The sequence below is a fragment of the Ambystoma mexicanum genome, chromosome 7p (genome assembly GCF_040938575.1).
Source record: "Ambystoma mexicanum isolate Mex_15411 chromosome 7p, UKY_AmexF1_1, whole genome shotgun sequence".
Lineage (NCBI taxonomy): Eukaryota > Metazoa > Chordata > Amphibia > Caudata > Ambystomatidae > Ambystoma > Ambystoma mexicanum.
Genome location: NC_090939.1, coordinates 432,381,828 through 432,406,216, shown reverse-complemented (window position 1 = coordinate 432,406,216; position 24,389 = coordinate 432,381,828). Strand labels below are relative to the sequence as shown.

The 24,389-nt window shown below is 42.0% G+C and overlaps 1 protein-coding gene across 2 annotated transcripts in view; it reads right to left on the bottom strand.

Moving 5' to 3' along the window:
• The window catches only part of CADM2 (cell adhesion molecule 2), a 2,048,893-nt gene that overhangs the window by 534,323 nt on the left and 1,490,181 nt on the right, over positions 1–24,389 (bottom strand). For both annotated transcript variants that reach the window (XM_069636448.1, XM_069636450.1), the window contains exons 4-5: positions 14,478–14,630; positions 671–808 (exon numbers count right to left, since the gene is read on the bottom strand). In XM_069636448.1, coding sequence (XP_069492549.1) covers positions 671–808; positions 14,478–14,630 — 291 coding nt within the window. The remainder of the gene's footprint in view (positions 1–670; positions 809–14,477; positions 14,631–24,389) is intronic.

Here is a 24,389-nt window from a genome sequence, read left to right as displayed (position 1 = left end):
ATGAAGGAGGAGGACTAGGGGAGGTCATGGTATCTGACAAAGGAGAAGTACAGTGCCAAACGACCTATGAAGGAGAAGTACTGTGAAAGGGGACTGATAAAGTAGAAGTACTACGAAAAGTATAATGATGAATGGGGCTGAGGAAAACATAGAACTGGGATGAAGGAGAAGACTGATGATTAAGGAGAAGAAATATGATGGAAGAAGACTGCAATGAAGAAGAAGGTAGGAATGCAATTAAGAGGTGTAATGGAGGAGAACTGCTTTGATGAGGCAGTAACAATGTGATAAAAAAGGAATGTGACAAAGGAGGAAAGAGGTCTATAATAAAGGAGGACTAATTCAAAGGAGAAGGATGGACGTTGATGAAGTAAAAGGCATATGATGCAGGACTGAGGTGATGGATAAGGACTGCTTCTCAAAACCCTTTCTCTTCTCTCATTTTTCTGTTGCATTGTTTTTGGCCACATTGCAATGCTTATATGTGCCAACAGTTAAATCAACCGACTTTTAGACTAAATGAAAAACACTTAATAATTGTGAAGAGGACAAAAGGATTTTAAAATGAAAGTTCAACATAGATACATCATCTACATGGTATAGCTATTGCTAAAACATTATGACGGCTCAGCTATGCTGGATGTGATTGTGTCACTGTAACAAAGTTTACCTCTTATTTCCTGGTCATTCTTGAACCACCGTAGTTCAGCCGCTGGCTTGCTCCCATTTGTCCTGCATGTCAGCTGAATCAAGTCTCCTTCCAAGATTGGTGATTTAAATCCACTGATTTGAGGCTGTGCAGGAACGCCTGACAAAACAAAAACACGCATTCTATTTATTGTATTTAATTTTAATCGAATGTTTAATGGCTAAGGGATCCAGTTGCACTGATTTAATTGAAAGGATTTTTGCTTATCTGCAAAACATTGCAATGACACTTTTACATTTTAACAGCAGGATTTTTCTTTTTTTAAATAACAATAACGATTTCAACATTGCATATGATAAGTATATGGTCAAGTTTCCCTTTATGGTACTCTCCTTCTACCGCTGCTGGTCACTTGAGTCTTTCCTGGCGTTGCCTGCACTTACTATTCCCTTGTCAGCATGATGCACTGGTGCCTAGTCTCATTCACATTCCGGTCCCACCCGGTTTCTACTTCCCTAAGCTCTGTACCTGTCCTCTTATGCACTTTCATTGGTTGGATATCAGACTCTGGGGAAGGAACCCTTGCACCTGGCCTGTCTTTTTACTATGCTGTGTCTGGTTACTTGTTATTGAACTTTTTGTTGGGTCTGTCTTGCTGGATAACTAACTTGCTACATTGCGCCCTTTAGTGGTTCCATTCTGCACGTGCAGCCGTCCTAAATTCCTCTAACACGTACCTGGCCTGATTGTTAAAGGGCTGTGAAGGCCATTTCTCCTCCCCCTCCCTATACCTTTGGATTGTGGTACCCCACAGGGATTGTGCTCATCATTGGTACTTTATAAATCAACTACAAGTAAATATACACACACACGCACATACTATGATGGCCTTAAATTATTCATGTACATATTATTCCCTTGTGAAATGTAATGTGGGTCTGCAGTGCATTTGAACATACTAAATATACATCACTTTATAAATCGATTTAAATTCTCTAGATGTACGATGACAGAATACAGGTATGACTGTAGAGAGTAAAACAATGCATACATTGTGGAATTACAATTCAAATGTCTGCATTTGTCCTTAATTCTGGAGGACCTCTTATCCAGAATTTCTGTTTCAGATGTACAGTCATGTGTCCTTAATTCTGGAGGTCCTTGTATCAAGGTAGGAACTAACTAAGTCAATAGATTTATTTATTTTCATTTGTATAGCGCACTTACAGCCCAGAGGCATTGAGGCGCTGTTACATGAGATTTGTACGAATTTTGATTTAGTGGTAACATGTGACCAGGGTGGTCTCTCGGGTACAAGTACATTAATGGTATATGACTTCATTGATGACAAGGGAGGTCAGCAGTTACATACATCAGTAAATTTGACATAGAAGAATTTATAATAGATTTTGCATAGCAGTCCTTCTTACAACAGTTATAGGGGACTTTATACAAGTTAAACAAAAATCTTAGTTGTGATTGCTTTGTGGAATGCTTGGTGGGTCTCTATCATTCTTAGGTGTGTTGGAAGGGCATTCCAATGGGAAGCAGCCATCGTGGGAAAGCTAGAGCCACCGGTGCGGACTTTCCATGTCTTGGGGGTGAGAATCCTGTTAGAGTAACCCTTTCTCAAAGGTCTCGTGGAACTATGTTTAGTGATTCTTTGGGCAAGGTAGGGAGCTGCAAGATCATGGAGGCCTTTATGCGTGAGGGAGAGGTTTTTAAAAACAATTCTCTCTCTAACAGGAAGCTAATCGGCCTGCCTTCTTACCTCCGAAATGTGGTCTTTCCTCGATGTTCCTGTGGCGGCCCTAAGGGCGTTGTTCTGAAACATTTGGAGCTTAGCCAGGTTTTTACAAGAGGTGCCTACGAGGAGGGCATTGCAATAGTCAAGCCTTGATCCAATAATTGCCCTAGCGATGGTAAGGCAGCTCTGGTGCAATAAGAAGGGTCTAGCTGCGTTAAGAACTTTGGAGTAGTAGGCTGATGAGGAGGCGATGGCATTAACCTGCCTGTCCATGGTCAGATCAGACTCTAGGTAAACTCCAAGTGACTTGTCATTGTTGGAAACCTTGATGGGAATATTGTCGATAGTGAAGGACAGGTACTGCTGATCAAGATTGCCCACGGTAGTGGGTGAGCTGATTAATAGTTGTTCAGTTTTCTCACTATTGAGGCATAACCAATTTTCTGCCATCCAGGACTGGATAGTAGAGTATATGTTGGTGAGAGTGATCATATCTTCCTCGTAGTTGCCAGTGAGTAGGATCAGCACCTGCGTGTCATCCACATAGTGTACGAGATGCACAAGGAATCGAGGTTGCTGAACAGAGGCCTTGTGAAGAGGTTGTAGAGAGTTGGCGCAATGCAAGAGCCTTGAGCGGCTCCACATTTGATGTGGCTAGGGGTGGCACAGGCTGAGTTAGAGAAGACTTTCATGGCACTTTCTTGAAGAAAGGATGTGATCCAGGCACAAGCTTTGGGGGAAAAGTTGGCAGCAGAAGCGAGATGTCTGCAGAGAGTGTTATGATCTACCAAGTCAAAGGCCGCAGATAAATCAAGGAGCAAAAGGAGCACAGGTTTTCCTGAGTCTGTGAGATCGTCCATTTGATTTTGTAAGTCTAGGAGGGCCGTTTCAGTGCCATGTCGTGGGTGGAAGCCAGACTGCCGCAGGCCGAGGAGACAGTTGTCTTCCAAGAATTTCTGGATTTGCAGGTAGGCTACTTTGATCAACATTTTTAGTAGGAATGGGACGGTGGTGATGAGCCTATAGTTCCCTGGAACTGTTGGGTCAAGGGAGGGTTTTTTAAGTAGCGGGCATACCCAGGCTTCCTTGAGTCCAGTAGGGATGTGGCCAGACTGGAAGGAAGTGTTAATGAAAGCAGTTAGGAATGGGGCGAGGATGTTTGGCGAGTCTTCGATAAGTTGGGCAGGGCAGGCATCACCCTTACAATTAGAAGGTTTGATGGATTTGAGCAGCGCGATAACTTCTGATTCAGTCATATCTTTAAAGTTAAAAGGTGCGGAGGAGTTTGACTTGGTGTCCGTAGGCACGTTAGACTGCATGTTGGTTATGAGGTGGCTAAGGGCTTTTTAATGTCCCCAGATTTTGGTTTGCAGAGTATTCAGTTTGTCTAGCATAGCGGACGGAATGATATTACACCAACTTTCATCCTTAAGGAGAGTGGCGGGGGGGAGTCAAAGGTTTTTCCAACTTTCTGAAGATGGTGAAGATTTCGTTGGACCCGATTCGGCATCATTGATCCTTGAGTTGAATGATGAGGCTTTGGCCTGGATTATATTAGCTTTGTATATTTTGGAGATGGCTTTGAAAGGGTCGGAGACTGCAGCCACATCTCTCAGACTATTTAATAAAATGACATGGTCTAATGTTTTAATGGGTGCAGATATGCCCAACAACATCAGCACATCTAAATGGATTTTGACAGAGATCTTCAGGAGGGTCTCCTTAAGATCCACTAAGATCATTTAGGGACTCTGATATAGCCAAAAGGCTGAAAGCTGGGCAGCAAGCAACATCTCAATTTATAAATGGACTTGACATTGTAGATAGCAGCTTTATCCAATATTTGAAGTAGAAAGGCAACATTTAAAATGAACCTATAATCAGAGTAATTTTTGTGATCTAAGGATATATTTTTAAGCAAAGGAGTGACCCAAACTTGTTTCATGTGGTCTGTGATATATGCTGTTCTAAAGGCAGTGTTTATAATAGGCTTGATTACATGCAGGAATGCTTCCATGCAAGACGGGATTAACCATGAGTAACACAGATCGCCTAAGCAGTTTGAGGCATCAATTGGTCTATAATGTCTCTGTAATCAACAAGTATTTGAGGTACATAAGCTCTGACCTTTAGAATGTCTGTGAGGGTCTAATATATGGGGACATTGCCAGAGCCATATTTAGCTTCAGATTTGTTTGACGCTATGTTTGACACTGCTGTATTATCAACGTTAGTGATATACTTTTCTGGAGTCAGGCTCCTGCTAATTTCTGTATCTTTATAATGAGATGATTTACGAGATGAAACAGTGCTACAGTTGTGTGCCTTTCAATTCATGCTCACACTCCTGGTATGTTCAGCCAGTACTTCAAAGATGGCACCCACATCATTCTACCTAAGCTTATATCCCATAGTTCCCAGTGTTACAAAATGTATCCAATGCTGAAGTTGTTTACTGCAATGTTGCGTGGACTCTGGCCACTGGCTTCGGTCTATTTTCCCAGAGTGAAATTGGGCCTCATTACGAGGTTGTAGGTAGCCATGGCGCTATTAGCGCCATGGCTGCCTCCAAACTCGTTCCGACTCCGCCGTGGTGAATGGAGCAATTACCGGTCCATTCCAAGGTTGGCAGGACCGGTAATTCCCCATTCACCAGGGCCCTTCCCCATTCCCATTCGAGCCCCCATAGGGCTCAATGGGAATGGGGAAGGCGCTAATAACGGTACCGTTTTTAGCTCTGGAGTCCCTTTGCGGGACCCGTCCTTAACGCCTGAAAAAAATAGGCGTTAAGGAAGGACCTGCAAAGGGGACTCGTAGTAGGGCGGTAAGGGATTACCGGCACCGGTACCATTACCGGTGCCGGTAATCCCTTACCGCCCACCTCATGATGAGGCCCATTGTGTTTTTCTTGTACCAGGGTAAGCCATACTGTACAGATTATACTCCATCTGTTGAAGTGCATTATAAGATACACAAGGCACTGAAGTGCTTATACGTTTATAATTTGCAGCTTGAACACTACAACATGAGACAGGTTACCTCCCTGGTACGTGGACGCTTACCTGCTTTGGGTATGACCCCAGAGTGATTCAAACCTCTGGTAGGTGCAGAGCACAATTAAAAGACACACAATGGAGATGATTTTGTAATGGTGAGAGACTGTGAGGGCATTGTTTGCTTTGTATTTTCTTTTTCTTTTTTGTACTTGGCCCATTACATTTATTGAATCTGTTTCTAACAACGAGAGAGCAATGCCATGTAATTATGTGAGACAGCCTTTTTGACAAAGGCTTATGTTTGATAAGAACTTAGGGCCTGATTCAAACAGTGTTTTCCAAAGGGATTGCACCATTATAAAACACTTCTGTTAATCCGGCCCTGAATGCTATATTAATGTGTCACATTATGATCATATCAGTATATGTGTTCTCTTTAGTCTTAATAGCGCAGTTACTGCACGTTGACTGTGCACATAATTTTCACATGATATATCGTGTATATTATTTGTGTTTTTGATTAGGTGCAATGATTAGATTGACCCTGACTAACTCAGCTTTGCCCTAGCACTTTGAAGCATATTTTGTGCTAGATGGAATTAAAATAATAGATCTTAAATCGAATAATCGGACAGACTCAAAGAGTATGTCAAAGTACTACTTTATTCTCAGTTTAATAAAGTAGGGAGACCTGACAAACATCGGACTTATGCATGCAAACTCACATAGCAGCTTTATTACATATAGGTTTTATACCTCAATATGCGTCATTTATGATGTCATTTTATGTGGCAAAATACAAAACTTATCGAGGGAAGGGATTGGTGAAGGGAACATATCTACTGGTAGAATCAGTGCTTCATTGGCTACCCCTTTTCTGTAGGACATGCGTTGAACTACCTCTAAACACATATAGTACTGATTATAACAAACAAAACATCAGTGGATTGGCTCCTGCAATTTTGTATGTTAGGTTGTCCCACAACCCCACTGATTGTTTGACATTTTATCCCAACCTTGGACTTTTAGCTCCTTAGCAGCACATATGTGAAACAAAACCTAGGTGTTTGAATCCCGTCAGACTACTCCCCATTTTCCCAATTAGTCCATCATCTGTCATCGGTAGGCCATCAGCCACAGTCTTCTGTCTGTAGTTGACCTTGTTGCTGCTCACTGTTTTGGAACATTCAATGGCGTATGAACCCACCACTATCTTAGTTTAGGTCTCTAATGAATAGTCTTTGTTTTCAACCTCTGAGTGAAGTGTGAGTGGAACAATAATTTGTCAATTCCAGCCTTCCATTTATTGCTCTGTGATTTAATTATGCAAGGTGCTATTGCTCCTCGTGGCTGCTAGAGACTTGCTCACTCTATCTCATATGAACTTTTTATGCTTTTAATAGAACAGCAGTTTGGCTCTCACAGATATTTTCGTCTTCTTCCATCTATAAAGAATGTTCCACATTCAGAGCTTATCCATGTACACCCTTTGTGCTTTGCTCCTATCCCCCAAAATAGGGACCACTCATTGTCAGGTCTGCTCACAGGGCTGTCTTTCCATGTCTCCTGATTCTTACAGCTTTGGCCTGTTTCTGAGGTAGCTTGGTTACATTCAACGTGAACTATCGGACATTTTCCTAATATGGTTGTCCTTGCAATGTTATATATTGCTCTATAGCTAGCTTCTATACATTGGGCCTCATTATAAGTTTGGCGGTAGCCTTGCTGGTAAAACTGAAAGGCTGCCACCAATCTTCTAAAACTTTCCAGCACCCACGAATGGGCAATTACAGGGGCATTCTGGCCCCACTGGACCCGGAATTTGCCCATTTGCGGGCCCCGGGAAAACATGCTCCCCATTCCCATTTGAGCCCCATAGGGATAAATGGGAATGGGGAGGTCAGATGAACCGGCACCAATCAGAATTGTGCCGGTGCATCTGAAATGCTGTGCTCGCGGGTGCCGCTTTGCCCGCCAAGTCAGACCTGGCGGACAGAAAGGCTCCGCAAGCACAAATCGTAGTTTGACAGTCCGGGAACTATGGTACCGGCAAGCTTACCGGTACCATAGTTCCCGGACCAGCAAACTTATAATGAGGCCCATTGTCTTTCTACCTTGCGTTACTGTGTATTTACAGTTATTGGTCAGTAGGTTGCGTCATTTACATTAGATCCATGATAACTTTAGTTATAGGTTCCTGTTACTCTTAATGCTTCATTTACATTGGGCCTCATTCCGGGTTTGGAGCTAACCATGGAGTAATTAGCTCCATGGTTGCCTCCGAAACCGTCCCAAATCCGGCATGGTGAATGGAGTAATTACCGGTCCATTCCAGGGTTGGAGGGAACGGTAATTCCCCATTCACCTTTTGCCCTTCCCCATTCCCATTACTGCCCCATAGGGCTCAATGGGAATGGGGAAGGAGGTAATTACGGCAGCGTAAATTACGGTACCGTAATTACCTCCGAGGTACCATTGCGGGTCCCGTACTTAACTCCTGCTAAAAGCAGAACTCAGAATACGGAGGTAAGGGATTACCAGCATCAGCACCCTTACTGGTGCCGGTAATCCCTTACCTCCAACTTTGTAATGACCCCCATTGTTACTGATTACTTTCATATCATTTCAATATAGGTTCATACATCTTCTGCGTGACATCGCTTCATCCTCGTCAGATTTCACTTAACGTCCATCCACAATATTCACTGATGCATTCCGACATATTGGAAGGCAAATTCCTTCCATGTAGCTTTCTTTCAGTGTGAGGGTATATTTTGTATGGCTGTCGGAGTGCATAACGTCTCTCATACACTCGATGAGGTATAGGAACGATACAGGGGTCCCATCTATAGCTCTTCTTCGACTGTTCCAATAGGACAGTGGGGAGGGGTGGGGACTGGTGGGAAAGCACCTACCTGCTCCTCTACACTGATACTTGGGCTAACACCAAAACTAGTTGGTCTAAAATGTGTTTATGGTCCAATCAAGCCTTGATGTGAACCCTAGGCAGTTTTTTTTATTGTATATCATTTTGATGTGTGTGGTCTTGGTAACTTGAGGTGCACAGTTTGGTGATTGCAATGTACCTTCCAAATATTTACAGAATGTGCATATTGTGTTGGGATATGACTGCTTGGAGGCACAGTTAATCTATTGCACTTTTTGATGCAACTTTTTTTAATTTAATGTTTGGTTTAATAAGCAAGTCAGCTTTTAAACACATTAGCTTGAGCAACAGTTATTGTTTGAGTGGCTATATATGTTAACAATTGGGAATATTCCTAATAATATAGATATATTATTTGCTGCAAGCCCTATAGTATCATTTATTGTATATGTATACATTTCTGTAACAATAGGCAGGTCTGAAATGCTGTCTCTGATATTCTTAATTGTAGAAATTAATTGTCCCTGCATCCTTTTGCACAAATAACTTAAGCAGGGTAGAATTGTGGTTATTTGTGAGGAGTTTACTTTCTCTTGTAGGAAATTAGCTTCTGTTGACATCATCTGCGTCAGTAGATTACCTTTAACTTCCATAATGGCTCTTTTATATTTGGCCTGCATGCACTTTTCTGAGGCAATTACCCTATTGTGAGTTCCTCCACTGCTTTTGTTTCATTCTTTCAACTTTAATTTGATTAAATGCAGGTCCTTGTTAGACCAGGTTTTCGTCAGGTGCTTGGTGTTAATTCTTTTGATTTCAACAGTGGCAACCTCCTCAATGAGTGTGATCATGGAATGATATGGTTCCACCAGGACGTCAAGTCTGTACATACCTGTAGATTGCTGAATTCCAGATTCCATATATTAGCAGTTGCTTTATATTTATCTCTGAATGAAATGGCCATGTAAACTAGTAATTTTTGCATGCAGGTGTTAGAGAAATCAACACATGTGTTGTTTTGAGAAACAAATCAAGTGACACGAGATTGTGTATCTAGAAGCAAGCTTGATTGTAAAGAAAGGTACGTTGAGATGAACAGATAATTGCTTATATGAGTTTAGTATTAGTAATAGTGCTATGGTCGGATCTAGCATGATCCACATTTCCTGTGCTATGGTTTGTGTGTTTACATGTGTATTTGGAAGCTCAGCTAGAATAATTCTCGACAACTAAGTGAGTAAGCCACACAGGAAACTAAGGTGAACAACTAGCAAGTGTTGTAAATAAAGAACTATGGGGTGGAGGATTACTAAATTTGGAAAGCCTTGCATATGCTGAAGGTGCATTGTAGAATATAATATAAGGAAATAACTGACATGAAAATGCTTGTATGAAACGGGATATGATTTTGGTGCAGAGCAGCAATTCATTTGTAAGTAATTAAGGGATATAAGCAATAATAATTCAGGTTAAGTGCAATTAATTTAATATGTTGAAGGATACATTGATATCCAAATGGAATGTATGCTGAATTGTAAAAATAAATGACTTAGGGCCTCATCACGAGTTGGGCGGTAGCCTTTAATTGTGGTGGTAACACTATTACCACAACACTTAAGGGGCCACCGAAACATGAGTTGGCAGCATATACCCCCAGATCTATGCTGGGGGTAAATGCAACATAAAAATGCTTATTTACAGTGCAATTACCATGTTGTAATACCTTTGGTGGTAATTGCCCCAGACATTCCCCATTGGGTCTAACTGACCCAATGGGGAATGGGGAATACCCATTACTGCCCAACCCTTGATCCAGTGCTAATAGCGCCGGACGGGTGGACGGTAACACAAATACAGTTGGGTGGTATCCCAGTCGGGATACCTGCCAACTCATGATGAGGCCCTTAGTATTTCACTTGTCTTTACAAGACAGACAAGTAAAAGTCTTTAATACAATATTTGTCACAGATTTATCAAGATTGATATGAATGAGTTAGCCATGAAGAAGCTCACTAGTAACCACAGATGTTGTTTTTGGATGGTAAGTGAAACACGTGTTGGAATTAACTCTTGTATTTGGATTGGAAGAAAACATTTGTGTTGAAGTGTAATACCATTGGAACTGACTTCAGTACTTGGATTTGAAGAATAAAATTGCATCAAGTGCTAGTCACTAATGGAGCCGATTGACAGAACCAGTCTCTGATGCTATATGTTTGTTAAAATACATGGTTATAATGTTACAATGTTGGGTTCATTTCACGTAACGTGTTGAAAGGCGCAACAGGATTTGGAATTGATTGGTAATTATAAGTCACCTTGGTACTTCCTCCTGTACAACTACTTGATCTGTGGCAGAGTCAGGTACATGCTAGGTTTGCCTGAGTCTAATGCATGGCAGTATTAGCTATGAGGCTAGGGACAGAACCAGAACGTTTAAACACTGAAAGGCCAGTATGAACAATGCAGGATCATGTATGGCAAAAGGGGCCACTGTCCAGTGGCAATGGTCTGCCCCTTGGGGGACGCAACAGTGGGGGGCGAGAATATCTAATGTTAGCAAAAGGGAGGGTACTGGTGCGTCAAGGATTGGCCCTGTTAGGTATGAATTATTTGGAGCAATTACCTGGTCCAATCCTGTCTAAACACATAGGTTATGACTTCTACATACAATTGTATATAACAGAAAGACACCTTGTGAGCCGCAAGTTCATAAAACAACAAAATGATATTATTCAGAATACCATCATTGAGGGCACAAAGCAATCAATGAATAACATTTAACATGTTGTAATTGAAAAAAACTTTTTTAAATTTTGGAAAAGAACAAAGAATTTACATACAGTGAAGCCCAACATATGGGGGCGTATTGAATTGACCAACAATTACACATTCTTAAAAGTGAATATAAAATACCTGAAAACAAGTAAAAAAGAATAAAAAGTTGAGGAGAAATGGAAAATAGAAAATAGAACTAAACATGAAAGAGAATATATATCATTTATATGCTCAGTTTCTCAGTTTTGTCAAGAACAAAGCTTCTTTAAAGATCAATTTAGTATTTCTAACTGAGTTGTTACCTCACAACAAAGTAAGAGGCAAAAAAGAAGAAAAACATTTTGTGTAGATGGAAAATACATCCTTATGTTAAGTTAAGGTGGAGCCCCAAAGTAAGAATTATTTTAAGCTGGGGTTGGGCCTGCAGGAACATGGACATGTCTATTCAGCGTCTCTGAGTGACCCTGAGAGCTGGGTAAAAGCTGTCTGACAGCATACTGAGGTCACTGAAAGGACCACAGTTTCATAGCACACACATTTCGGTGCCAGACCAGTGCCTCTAGAAGTCAGATACGACTGGGGAATTAATTGCCTCTCAGTCTGATAACTCCAAAAGACAGACAGTGATAAATAAGAGTGTATGTATGCCTGGCTTGCTTTAAGATCCTTGCCTCAATGGGATTGGGGAATTGACATATTAGTGTATGAATCACTCTGATAGAAAAGGCCTGGATCTCCGTCAAAAGCTGGAGAGTTGAGGCTGTGGCGAGAAGAGGGAAGTTCATTTTGGACCATGTGAGAATAGTTAGAGGTTTACCGCAGAGTAGACTTCTGGGAAAAAGACCAGGGAGCCCCTTCTCCAACCAATGACAGCATGGTCAAACAATGTGCGAATTAAGCAGGGATTCTAGCCCCTGCCCATACCAATGCCTGAAAAACACCTTGCCCTGCCTTCCCTGCCTTCCCTGGATGGCTTAAGGTCTGAGCAGGCTGTGGAGCATAGACTTTGAGAATGTAGCTGGAATGAAGGTGCTGATTCAGCGCCAGGCAGGGGGCGAGCACCTACTAACTGTGAGAATAATGGGGGGCGGGTAGGGACACACCCAAGGGAGGTACATGGGTTCCCTGGAAGCTGTATCCAGCCCCAGAGACCAAGTATGGAGGGAAACAAGGGGCAGACACTCTGTGTACATAACAATATGAACGCACCAGACTCTGTGGTGTAAGCACAGGGAATGTGAAAACACAGGTAAGCACACCCAGAGGGATGCTGTAGATGGGCCTTTCACAGTAGGCCAGTTTGAACACACTGTGAAAATGCCGCGGCTAAGGGATGGGGAAGCTGAACTCTGGTAGTTTGTCTCCAGCAGACCACTGTTGCTGGGAACAGCACTGGATGATAAAATCGGGGTCGGTGAGCCAGTCCCACAGTAACTCGTGGCAGCTGGGGAAATTGACCGGATTTAGGGAGGCACTTGCATAACACCAAAGGCTGTTTTAAAACACCGCTTTGGCAGTAGGTATGGGAAGAAGGATGTGGAATGAAGCGGAGCTCTGAGAAAACCCAATCAAATGGTATGTTTTGGTGTCCCTGAAAAGCAACAAGCACACAGTATGCTCGCAACAATGTTTGTGAGGGTTCTCATCGAGCAGATGCTGTGTGAATGTTCCCCTTCCCACTAGATTGAGGTGTCTCGTGTTCCTTCCTCCTTGATGCTGACAAATAGCAGATGAATAAAGATACCTCGGTCAGCACAATCATGTCGATACAAATTGCAATAGATAGCAGGGTGGAACAGGAGGCAATGTGGCATCAAACGAGGGCGGAACAAACCAGGAGAGGGCAGGTCTGTTTTGCTCCAATAATGTCCACCAAACATATGTTTAGCTATAAGGGCAAGTTGTATTATAACCAGTTAGCTTTGTGAGAATGGTGACGTCTTGAAGTTTGACTGTTTCTAGCTATGCACACGTTGACTAGCAGTATAAAAGTATTGTTCGCTGTAAGCCAGTTTGTCAGATCACATCAACCAGTTATGTTCCACTGTGCTGTTTGATTTGTACGTCCCCAGCTGTAATAAACAGTGTTATTTATTGACTCCTTCTTGGACTACTACTGGTAACTCATTGATTACACACTTTTAGAGGACCCCTAATACATCACAATGAGGCTTTATGCATCTCTCAGCCTACTAAGCAAAAACCTGAAAGGAGAGATTGGTGACTGCAGTTCTCAAATTGTCAGTAGCCCTACTTATGAACCTAAAGTTCTTTCCTCCCATAATCCTTAGCAAGCTTCTCATGTCAATGTCTGAGTTCCACACCACCCCTTTCCCACATTTGCCAGCTCCCAGAAGCTAGTTTTGTTCCTCATTGGAGGGATGTGGCATTGTGATCTACAGAAAGGAGACCGATCTGCAAATGGCCTGGGTAAGAAGTGCAGGGTTGCAGGTTGTTTTGCCTTGTAAGGCCTACTCCTACTTGCACTCATTAACTGACTCTCCCATAAAATCTCCTACCAACTTACACTACACTTCCCACAGACAGTTGCCTCAGGGCTAGCGATTAGCATATTAATAAAACTAAGGACTTCTCTTTTGCCTTTTCACACTCGCCCTCTTCAGCGGATAACAAATCAGCGGATAACAAGAGCCAAAGCAGTGTAGTATATCCAATCGTGGGCACTTCCCTATGATTAACATACTCCCAAGTTTCTCCGCCAAAAACATAGAAAGCAGGCTGGCACTCAAACCTGCACTGATCAACACCACAGGTTTCACATCTGCATCTCCCATTTTTCCACTAATGAACCCCACTCGCCTTTTTTACAAAGGCACACACAGGGAGTCCACCAATAGTGGCAGGGGGTTGCTACGCAAGACCACTTACATTATATTGCATTGCAGTGTTCCCGGAGTCAATAGTCTTGCAAGTTACTATTGATTTTTTATCAATTGTGATTCATCGGCCTTACAGTTAGGGAAGGTTGGGAAAGAGGGGAAGAGTAACATTTCAGCCTAATGAGTCAGTAGGTTTGGTACAGGTGGTGATGAGTCACTGTCATAGTCATGTATGAAGACAGATACAGGCACTAGTTGCAAAACAGAAGGACAGTTAAACTGGAAACCAAGACGGGACTGAGAATTTTGAGCTTTCATTGAACCTAGCACAAAACATGAGAGATGTCAAAACATGTATATGCACTCAATATAAATGATTCTCTAGTTTATAAGATTGTTAATATTTCTTGAATACACTGTTGTATAAAGTTAAGTAGTATTACTATTCTTTATAACATGTTCTCCTGAAAGCATTCATTATAAAAAGGCAATATATTGTTGCATTGTCATGCACATATCATAAGACATTGAATGATTAAACAGGACATCACATTACAAGGGTGTTTTTTGTAGTACTTACCCAACACTGTTAGAAAAGCAGTGGATGTTTTGACTGGCATTGTAAATAGTGAACACGTGTACTGCCCTTCATCTGACAAAGCGACGTCACTGATACTTATACTCAATTCATGCCAGGAAGCTCGAAGCATCTCAATCCTGTTGTCCCTCAAAGCTGAAAGAAATGCAACAGTTTTATGGATGTTAAGATAACAGTGTATGATCATCAGTTCTATTTAAACAGTACCTCTCAATGAAAGCATCTACTAAAACCACATTTGACAGTGGTTGAGCACTTCAATCACCATATTCACTTATTTCAATGTGTTCCTTATTGATGAAAGGCAGACATGTATGTATCAATGTGTAGTTATTTATGTTATTGTGATCTGATTTGATAAATTAAAACCTTACACAAAAATGAAAAAACATTACTCCTTACAACATTCATTACATATATGTTCAAGGCACAATAAATTAATCTCCATACGCATCATTATACTTTAGAGGAACATAACAAGTATTACTTGATGTCCAATATTATATAAAATCACAATATTGAAGTTCATTGAGTTGCTCTAAAAAGTGAAAACGTGCTAATAACAATGAAAAGTTCTGTCCTCCTATTGACGTGAATGTTTACATTCCTACACCCAGAGCTTTCCCTCCACCCCTAGGGGAGTGGCCAACACCCCCCAAGCAAGGGATACAGTAGGAATAGGGCTAGGTAAAAGCATATACATGTGACTCTGCATCCATAATGAGAGCAGGCAATCAACCCCTTGCAGTGGGTAGCTGTTACTCATTCATCAGCACAGCAGGGGTTTACCAATGTGACATATCATTTTATGTTTTACTTTTATTTTTTATGTATGATAGCACAGGGGCAACACACTGGTCTTGAAAGCAAGACTACACAGAGCAACAGAGGTTTGAATCACGAATCTGCGCTTAGAAACCAAACTGAATATGGTATTAGATGCGTTATAAAAAACAATTAAATAAATAAATACATTGATAGACCACTGCTCACACCATCCAGTACACCTTCATATGTGTATTAAAAGACATGTAACATATATGACACATCAATACACAATGCATTTAGATAGATGCCCCATTCTTTAAGTTCATGTTCAAATACTTAACACTCAGCAATGTACACTCAATTACTGCTTCTTACACTCTCATGTAAAAAATATATCTTTTAATTAAGAGAAAATTGTAATAAACATTGAAATCAAGACTAACTGCCTCATCACGAGTTTGGCGGTAACCCTTAAATGCGGCGGTAATGCTATTACCGCCGCATTTAAGGGTCTGCCAAATCGCAGGCTTGGCGGATTTACCCTGAGCTGGGGCAAATCTGCTGCGATTTTGGCGATTATTGGCACTATCACTGCTGGCGGTAATAGCTCTGAACATTCCCCATTGGGCCCATGGGGAATTCCCAAACGGGCCCAATGGGGAATGGGGACTTACCGTTCTGCCAAACTCGTGATCCGGTGCTAATAGCACTAGGGGGTTAGACGTAACACTAATAGCCCTGGCGGTAATACCGTTGGGTTACCGCCCTACTCGTGATGAGGCCCTAACACTGATCACCCTTCTCCAAGAAATCATAGTCACTGTAAAAAACAACTACCTGCCTCACCAAGTCGTGATAGGCAACCTCACAAATCATGCTAGGCAATCTAGCACTTGCCTTACCTAATTATTATAGGCAACCTTATAGAAACATCTGGCTCAATCAATACCTCAATGCCTTTCTCAATGTGATATCAAATATAGGGTACAAGGCCTCTCCATTTTCACTAAATGTAGAAGTTAAGAAGTTGATGGGGCTTCAGAAGACTGGATGCCTGGGAATATCCACAATTCAATGACAAATTAAAAAAATGAAACAAATCAAAACATATTTTTTAAAAACCTATTAAAGCACCATGATCTTTTCATCAAAAAAACATCAAAAATAGCATAAAATGCTTTGAAAATTAATTCAATGTCCATTGGGATTAATGATGCAATCATATAGCCTATCCACAATAAACTGGTGAGGTGAATTGCCCTGGGTAAGAAAAACAAAAAGTTCAACTCAAACATCAATAGTCATTTAGGGACACACAATGCTTAGAAACTGCCAGAATTCAGCTTAGTGACTTTAAACCCCAGTAAAAGAAAAACAAGAGGGAGTTGCCCTTCCCAACTGGAAAGCCCCTATGCTCTCCATTCAGTCTTCCAGCCGTCTGCCCCTTGTCAGCTCTGAACCACTGTCTGGGTTTTGAGCCCCATCTATTTATCATATATTCGGGCATTCAGTGTTCCACGCCTACAACTCTCTGTGCCAGTTGACACCCAAGTTCTAATGGACAAAAAACAAACTGCCAGTCTAACACTCAATATTCCATTTACTGCTAAAAATGGAACTGTGTGAGTGACAAGCCATGATGCTGCGTCCATAGCTGGAGTAGAATGTCTATCTGTATGAAATACTCTGGTGGATCTAGTCAAAGCTTGACATTTCATGGCTACTTCTATGGACCAACACATTCAAACATAACTACCAATCACAACTGAAAGTTGATATATTTCCAGATTTATAATTTTAAATAAAAACTTTCATTTATATTTGTTCCTCAAAACAATATGTGAGGAAGAGGCCATCTCTCTAGATGTGCTTTATTTTAAAATGACCAGCACCTAATACATTGACAAGCAACATTTAAAACATCAGAGTCCACTTGTGTCATTTAAAAAGGAGACAGTACATCAGTTCAAATTACCCACTCCAACCCAGTAAATTAGGATGCGGTGTACATTATTTAAAATACAATAGTATGGTTCTGCTAGAATTGCACTAGAAGGAAGGAGAATATTATCATATCTAAGGAAAATAAAAAATAAACAAAGCATAAATTAGGTTCAAGCTACATTTCTTCATGCATATGTGTGCATAAAGCACTGTAGAAGAGAACACAGTCTTACTTTGAACCCATGTATTTCAATTTAAAAGAAAATATTGATACCAAAGAAAACTAAATCACGCATGTAGAAGATGGGTTTGTAGGTGCAATGAGGTACAGAAGTGCAAGCTCAAGTATCTCAAACTAATATGAACAATCCATCTGATCATAACACTAAAAGGTTACCATCTGCTTTATGTGCAGACCCCTTAGGAATCCCCACTTAGCCTTTTAGCCTCCAGACCAGAAAGCAGAGTAAGAACAGCATTATTGCTAATACAAGTTTTTCATCATGCAGGTTCTATGTGCAATTAGTACCCGGAAGGGAGGGGGAAAGCAGTCTCTCAGCCAATAAGAAGGCCCAGAACAGGGGCATTACCTGCAGTAATCATCCAGCTCCAAGTCACCTCATGGCTGGAGGCCGCCATCTTCCCCCACTGGGGAACAAGGTAAGTGTGGTCCCCCAATCCCTCCCCATATCTCCTCCCTCTATCCACAGAATTCCCTCCCCCCAAGCCCCACTTACCTTCTTTAAAGTCCATTTAAAGACCACCTTCTTTAAATACTTCTGTCCCCAGCTGTCCGCTCCTGATCTGTGATGGGCCATCATGGAAATGAAGAAGGGACTATATGTCCCTTCTCTCCTTTCCATGGTGGCCATTTTTGTGTTTACTTTTTTTAATGTGTACCATGGAAAGAGAGAAGGGACTACATGCAGTCCCTTCCCCCTTTTCCATGGTGGCCATTTGTTTGTTTACATTTTCCCATGGTCGCCATGGAAAGGGAAAACAGACTTCGTTTTTCTTTCCTCAGCGGCGATTTTTCCTTTCCCGGTGGCTATTTCTGTTTACATTTTTCATTCTGTACTGAAACACCAGACCATTTAGGAACAGAAACAAAAATGCTTTTAGTACCCCGGTCTTACGGGCCAGGGTACTTATGCCCCATTACCCCCCCCGTGAGTGTCTGTGTGCCCCCCCTACCCCCCTAAACTGCCTTTCTGCCTCTTACCCCCTCCACTAATCTCTCTTTTCTTTCACCACCTTCCTACACCTCACCCCTCTCTCTTTCTTGCTTCTCTCTTACTCCCCCCCACTTAGCACTTACTCTTATCATTTGTTCCCGTGACTTTGATAGCAGCTTGTCTGTCTCCCCTCCTCCCCTCCTTGTCTTCTCCTTCCTCCCCCCTCCCCCCTCCCCTGCTCTATTAATTTGTCGCTGACTAATTTGCACAGTAGCGTGTCTTGTTATTCCCTTTCTCCCCTCTCTTATCCCCCCGTCCCCTCCTCCCACTCTCCTCTTGTTTAGCTCTTGCACTACATCAATTGTCGTCAGGCATAGTAATGTTACTGCTTGTTTTGTTCTCCTTCTTTTCCTTACCCTCTTTGCCTTATTTGTTCTATGCACTTGCACTATCTGAAATGTCGTCAGGCCTATGACGATAGTTATTTTTCACATTCTGTATTGTTTCAAGGACTTTTATTGAATGTAACTGTATTTTTCCTATGTTCCCTCCCTCCTTCAAGCGCTTTGAAACACATTGGGCCTCATTACACGGAAGGCGGTAATCCAGGGTGCTATTAGCACCCTGGACCATGCCGGTAAATTACCGGCACCGCCTTGGCGGAAAGGGGATTTACCGCCCCATTCCAAGGTTGGAGGGGCGGTAAATCCCCCTTCCGCCATTGCCCTTCCCCATTCCCATTTCTGCCCCATAGGGCTCTATGGGAATGGGGAAGGCGCTAATTACGGCACCGCAATTTTGCGGTGCCGTAATTAGCTCCGAGGTCCCTTAGCGGGTTGGTACTTAACGCCTGCAAGAAGCAGGCGTTGATTCCTCCAACCCGCAAAGGGACCTCGTAGTACGGCGGTAAGGGTTAACGGTCACCGTTGCCATTAACGGTGACCGTTAACCCTTACCGCCGTCCGTGTAATGAGGCCCATTGTGTATAAGCCCCTTACACGGGGGGGGGGATACCACTTCATGTAATGCCCGGGGGCCTTCGTTAACTGCAACTATAAATAAGAATAAGAATAATAATAACAATAATAATAATAATTTGGCATTTATATAGCGCTACGAACCCTCAGGTATCTGAGCACTGCGTATTATTACCCACGGTGTGTGGTGCTCATACCTTCTTCCACCCATCTGCAAATACGATCTTTTGACTTAAAGATAATTTACAAAACAATTGGGAATTGAGAGAAAAGTTAAGAAAATGTGTTTTTATGTGTTTCATGAAAAATCAAATTGATAAGTCTAGAAACAGCCTGTAGTCTTAGGACACATGTTATATTGAAGTAATGTATGGATGTAGTTTTAGTGATTTTAAAATGATTGCTCGGTGTTAAGAGCTAAACAGGTCACACGGAGGTTGGCCAAGGGATTTTTAAATGAGCAATATTACTTCATTAGAAATAGCTTAAAGCGGCGTTATATTATTTTTTGTTTATTTGCTCATTGAAATGTAATAGGAAACCAAATGCAATGTTTATGTTTGCATTAACGTTCATTTGTAAAAGAGAATACAATTAAATGTAATGTATACTATAGTGTTATACAGGTTTCTAAAACGCCACGTTTCTTTATTAAAGTAAATGCACATTTTGATTGCATTAAGAGCATCAGTTTTTGCGATCAAAATGCGGGAGAGCATTAGCAAAAATACTATTCAAAAGTCAGCAGAAATGACACCTGATGTGCTAAATCGAACGTAGTCCATCAGCTGCAGCCCAACGGCTACATGTATGTCCAATAGCTTCTTCTCTCTGATGTTATTTCCCTTGGCTTTGATAAATCCGTTGTTGAAGCCGAAATTTCACAATTCATACCAATGCACTAAATGACAACAATTTTAATATTTTGGTAGAGGGAAATAATTGCACTGGTGGATTTAAACAAACAAGGCAAAAAAAGAGAAACCATTATACAAATGAGGAAACAAAAGATGAATAAAGAACAGCCACAGATTTGTGTTAGTTTTCCTTCTCTCCCTTTTAGACAAGGCGGCACATCACCATTTTCTAGGGTTCTATTGGAGGAAATGTGAGTTTCTTCCGGTAGGGGAACAGAGTGAGACATGCTGAACATTGAGTCATTAAAAAGTATTGCTTCTATGGTATGTGATAAAAAAAATACATGTCACATATTAGAAATGTTCAACTTACTCGATTTGGCGTTTAGGTCTACAGATAGTCTGAAACATTGCTCTCTCCCGGAGAGGAATTCAAGCTGGATCTTTGATTAGCATAACGTCCTATTGGCATATGAATAAGGGAGAGAACAATGATCGGCAGATGCTGAGAAAAGAGGCATTATGAGCTGCCAAACTGAGATTAGGGTAGTAGGAGGCAGTCATCTTAAAGGGGGACACAGAACAGGAACCACTCTGAAAATGGTGAGCCTTTAGAGGTAGCAGTGCCATTGCCCATGCTTGTGGTGCAGACAGAGGCATGCATGCATGCTTGTAAATAATAGTCAGTGTGCAAGTGAAGTGGACAGCTTATTAGGAAATGAGGTGGAATGAGACAGTCTGAATGACATATATGGTGGGCCAAGAAACTATTAAGGCTGTGAAGAGACCCTATTGAATTAAATAATTCAGAGCATTTAAATACTTTAATACAAAGATGCTATCAAAAGGTGGGGACATTATTATTATTTTTTTAAGCAAGCTGAATCAAATGTCATACCATCCACACAGTTCTATATTAGTGATAGTATAAGAGGAAGGTGAAGGTGCTAGAATATCCAGCCTGACTAAAGAAAAAAAAAATACTCATCAGTTTCCTGAAGACGCTTCACAGACAGTGCTAGCAATCAACTTCAAAACGGACTGGGGACTTAATTTAAAGGCAAGGCGATCAAACAACCAGCCAGACAGAATAAGTGAGTAGAAACGGAAGTTGAGGTGAAAGGCTGGAGAAAGGGCAACCCCAATGGAGAGTCTGACAGTAAACACCATCTTGGAACAGACCAGTAAAGATGAGAGATTTAAGAACCAGAGGTGGTTGCAAATGTAACAAGATTAGGGTGCCTGGAAGAAAGTGAAGACCCCAGGTGCAATATTATCTCACTGAGATTAAAACACAGAAAAAAACACTCATGGCCTAAGACCAGTTGAGGTATGGGAGGCTAGTGTTGAGAGAATGGATTCTATAAAATATGGCCAAGTAGAAAAACTTGATATGCAATTGTTACAGCATCTCCGGTGTACAACCAAAATGAGCGGTCAACGAGCTTTATGTGCTCACAGGATATAATTGCTGAAATCAGTTCAGATTTTCTTTTGTTAATTGACTAAGTGCCAAATTTACAAAAACAAAACCCAAAGTTCTTGCTGGGTAGTTAGCGCAAGCAAACACATTGTGTTGACCAAATGTACAGCATTGGGAGCCAATTCATAGAATCAAAAGCACCCATATAACTGCAGCACAAAGAAAAATGAGTATCGCCCAGCACACCCTGAACACCCACATGGCAAACAGCACATAGCACTGTCGAACAACTTATGTGCCATACCCAGGAGAAATAAGTAATCAAGAATTGCTTACCAGCAATCTCCAGCATTTCCACTCCTCTTCTGCGACCAACAAGTCCATGTCCCTGTACATCCACTAATCTGTGCCCCAACCTCCTATATTAAGGCAGTACACGCAAGTCTGCCTTCATCCCAGTACCCCCGTTTGAAACACTTGCCATTGTATATGCGTTTCATAAATAAATAATACCATATCATACCATTAATCTGTGCCCCAACCACTTACATTAAGGTAGCACCCACAAGTTTGCCCTCATCCCAGTACCTCATTAGTCTGTGCCCAATCCTGTCATTAACAAAGAACCCACAAGTCCACTCGCATCTCAGTGCCCCCACTAATTTCCACCCCTACCCCCTAAATTAAGTGAACACCTACAAGTTCACCCTTTTCCAAGTACCCCACTAATCTGCGCCCCAACACCCTATGTTAAGGCAGCACCCACAGGTTCACCCTCATCCCAGTAATGCCTCAAATCTGCGCCACAACCCGTACATTAAGGCAGCACCCACAAGTCCGCTTGTATCCCAGTACCCCCACTAATCTCTATCACAATCCCCTACTTTAAGGCAACACCCACGCGTCCGCCCTCGTCCCAGTACCACAACTAATCTTTGCCCCAACCCCCTACATTAAGGCAGCAACCACAATACACCCTTCTCCCAGTACCTCATTAGCCCTAGCTCGTGGCCCTAACCCCCTACATTAAGGCAAAACCCACAAGTCTGTTCTCATCACAGCACCTGCACTAATCTGCATCCCACCCCCTACATTAAGGCATCACCCAAAAGTCTGCCCTCATCCCAGCACCCCCCACTAACCTGCACCCCCAAATTAGCAACTCCCACATAGTAATTGCCCCAACAAGGTGTCACATTACAACATAGCACCCAAACTACATGTCACCCCAACGCCCACTCTTACTCTTTCAGTGTGCAGTACTGACATCAGGAGTAGGATGTGACATGTCTGACTGAATATACATTGAACCATCCTACTTGCAGAGGTCTGTGATGAATCCCCAGTCCACCTACATAGACCACATACACTTCTATGCAATTTGGCTACAACACTTGCCTAACAAGAGCTCACTGGACCCCCCACAACCTTTGCACGTAGGCACACAACAATCAGACTCCCACAGATGTACCCATCGTGTTGCCTGCTGACCAGACAAAACACTATGCTTGCACACACTCATGATATGCTGGGAAAAGGGTACAGTCACGTAGCCAACAGTAATGGTTTCCCACACTTATTCACTGTCCCTAAAATGTGTCAAACAGGCTTGCCAATGTTGTTCAGTATGATGGTGGTGTTACCCTTACAATCATTGTAACTGCAACAACACTTGTCAGCTATGCATCTTGAACCACCCATGGCCCTGATCAGTGTGGATCACTTACCTTCCTCAACTCCTCTGGCATATGTCTAAAATGAACTACACCTGGCAAACATCCTCCTCCTACATGATCACTTGGAAGCAGTGCTGGTTAATCCAGTACAGTCACCTCTTCCATGGATTCCCCTTGGATCACACTAATCTGCCCAACAACATTGATCCCTTGATGATCAAGTGACATAGTCCACATGTGAGATGTGTAGCCCAGCGAATCAGGGTGAGACCAAGTCCCTTCTTGCCATCCCCAATACCAATATATTATACCTGATTTGGAAGTGTGAGCACATGGATAAGCAAGTGCTAAAGGGCCACCTAGACTGATGTGCTAGCACAAAGGAACACAACATAAAAGTAATTGAAATCTTGAGACGTTAACAGGCAGAGGGGAATGAGCTGTCACCAGATACCTCAAATATCCCATATCTGTGGAACATCTGGCCAGCCATCTAAACAAATGAGTACCCATCTTCAATAAGAGACACAAAACATCATCATAAAATATACCTATCATCTCCAAATGTCTCCCTGCATCGCTACCAGTAGATACACAATGCAAGACATATTCAATGAACACTGATGAACTGACAGAAAACATGCAATGCCCCTGCACAAGGAATGGCATTAGGCAACCATTCCTTGCTAAACCCACCCTTGTAATGGCCCCGTCCCTTCTTGTGAAACACATGACCACATGCCATATGGGCAAGTCAATCAACGTAATGCCACCATGCCTCTCTCAAAAAAAGCCCCAACATGACTGAACCATGATGAAAACATAAACAAAGGAAGTACCAGGCCAACCACAGCATACATGTTTGACACACTCATGAAAACCATGTATATTAATTACCAATATGCCTGTACTGCAAAGCATGGAAATAGCCAAGCAACAGATGTGTATGACAAAGACGTGAACCACGTGAAACACCAAACATGTTATCTCCCCACATCTACCATTATCCACATCCGTACATTATCCATGAAGGCACATACTAAACATCACACTCAACTGAAGCATGCACACTTG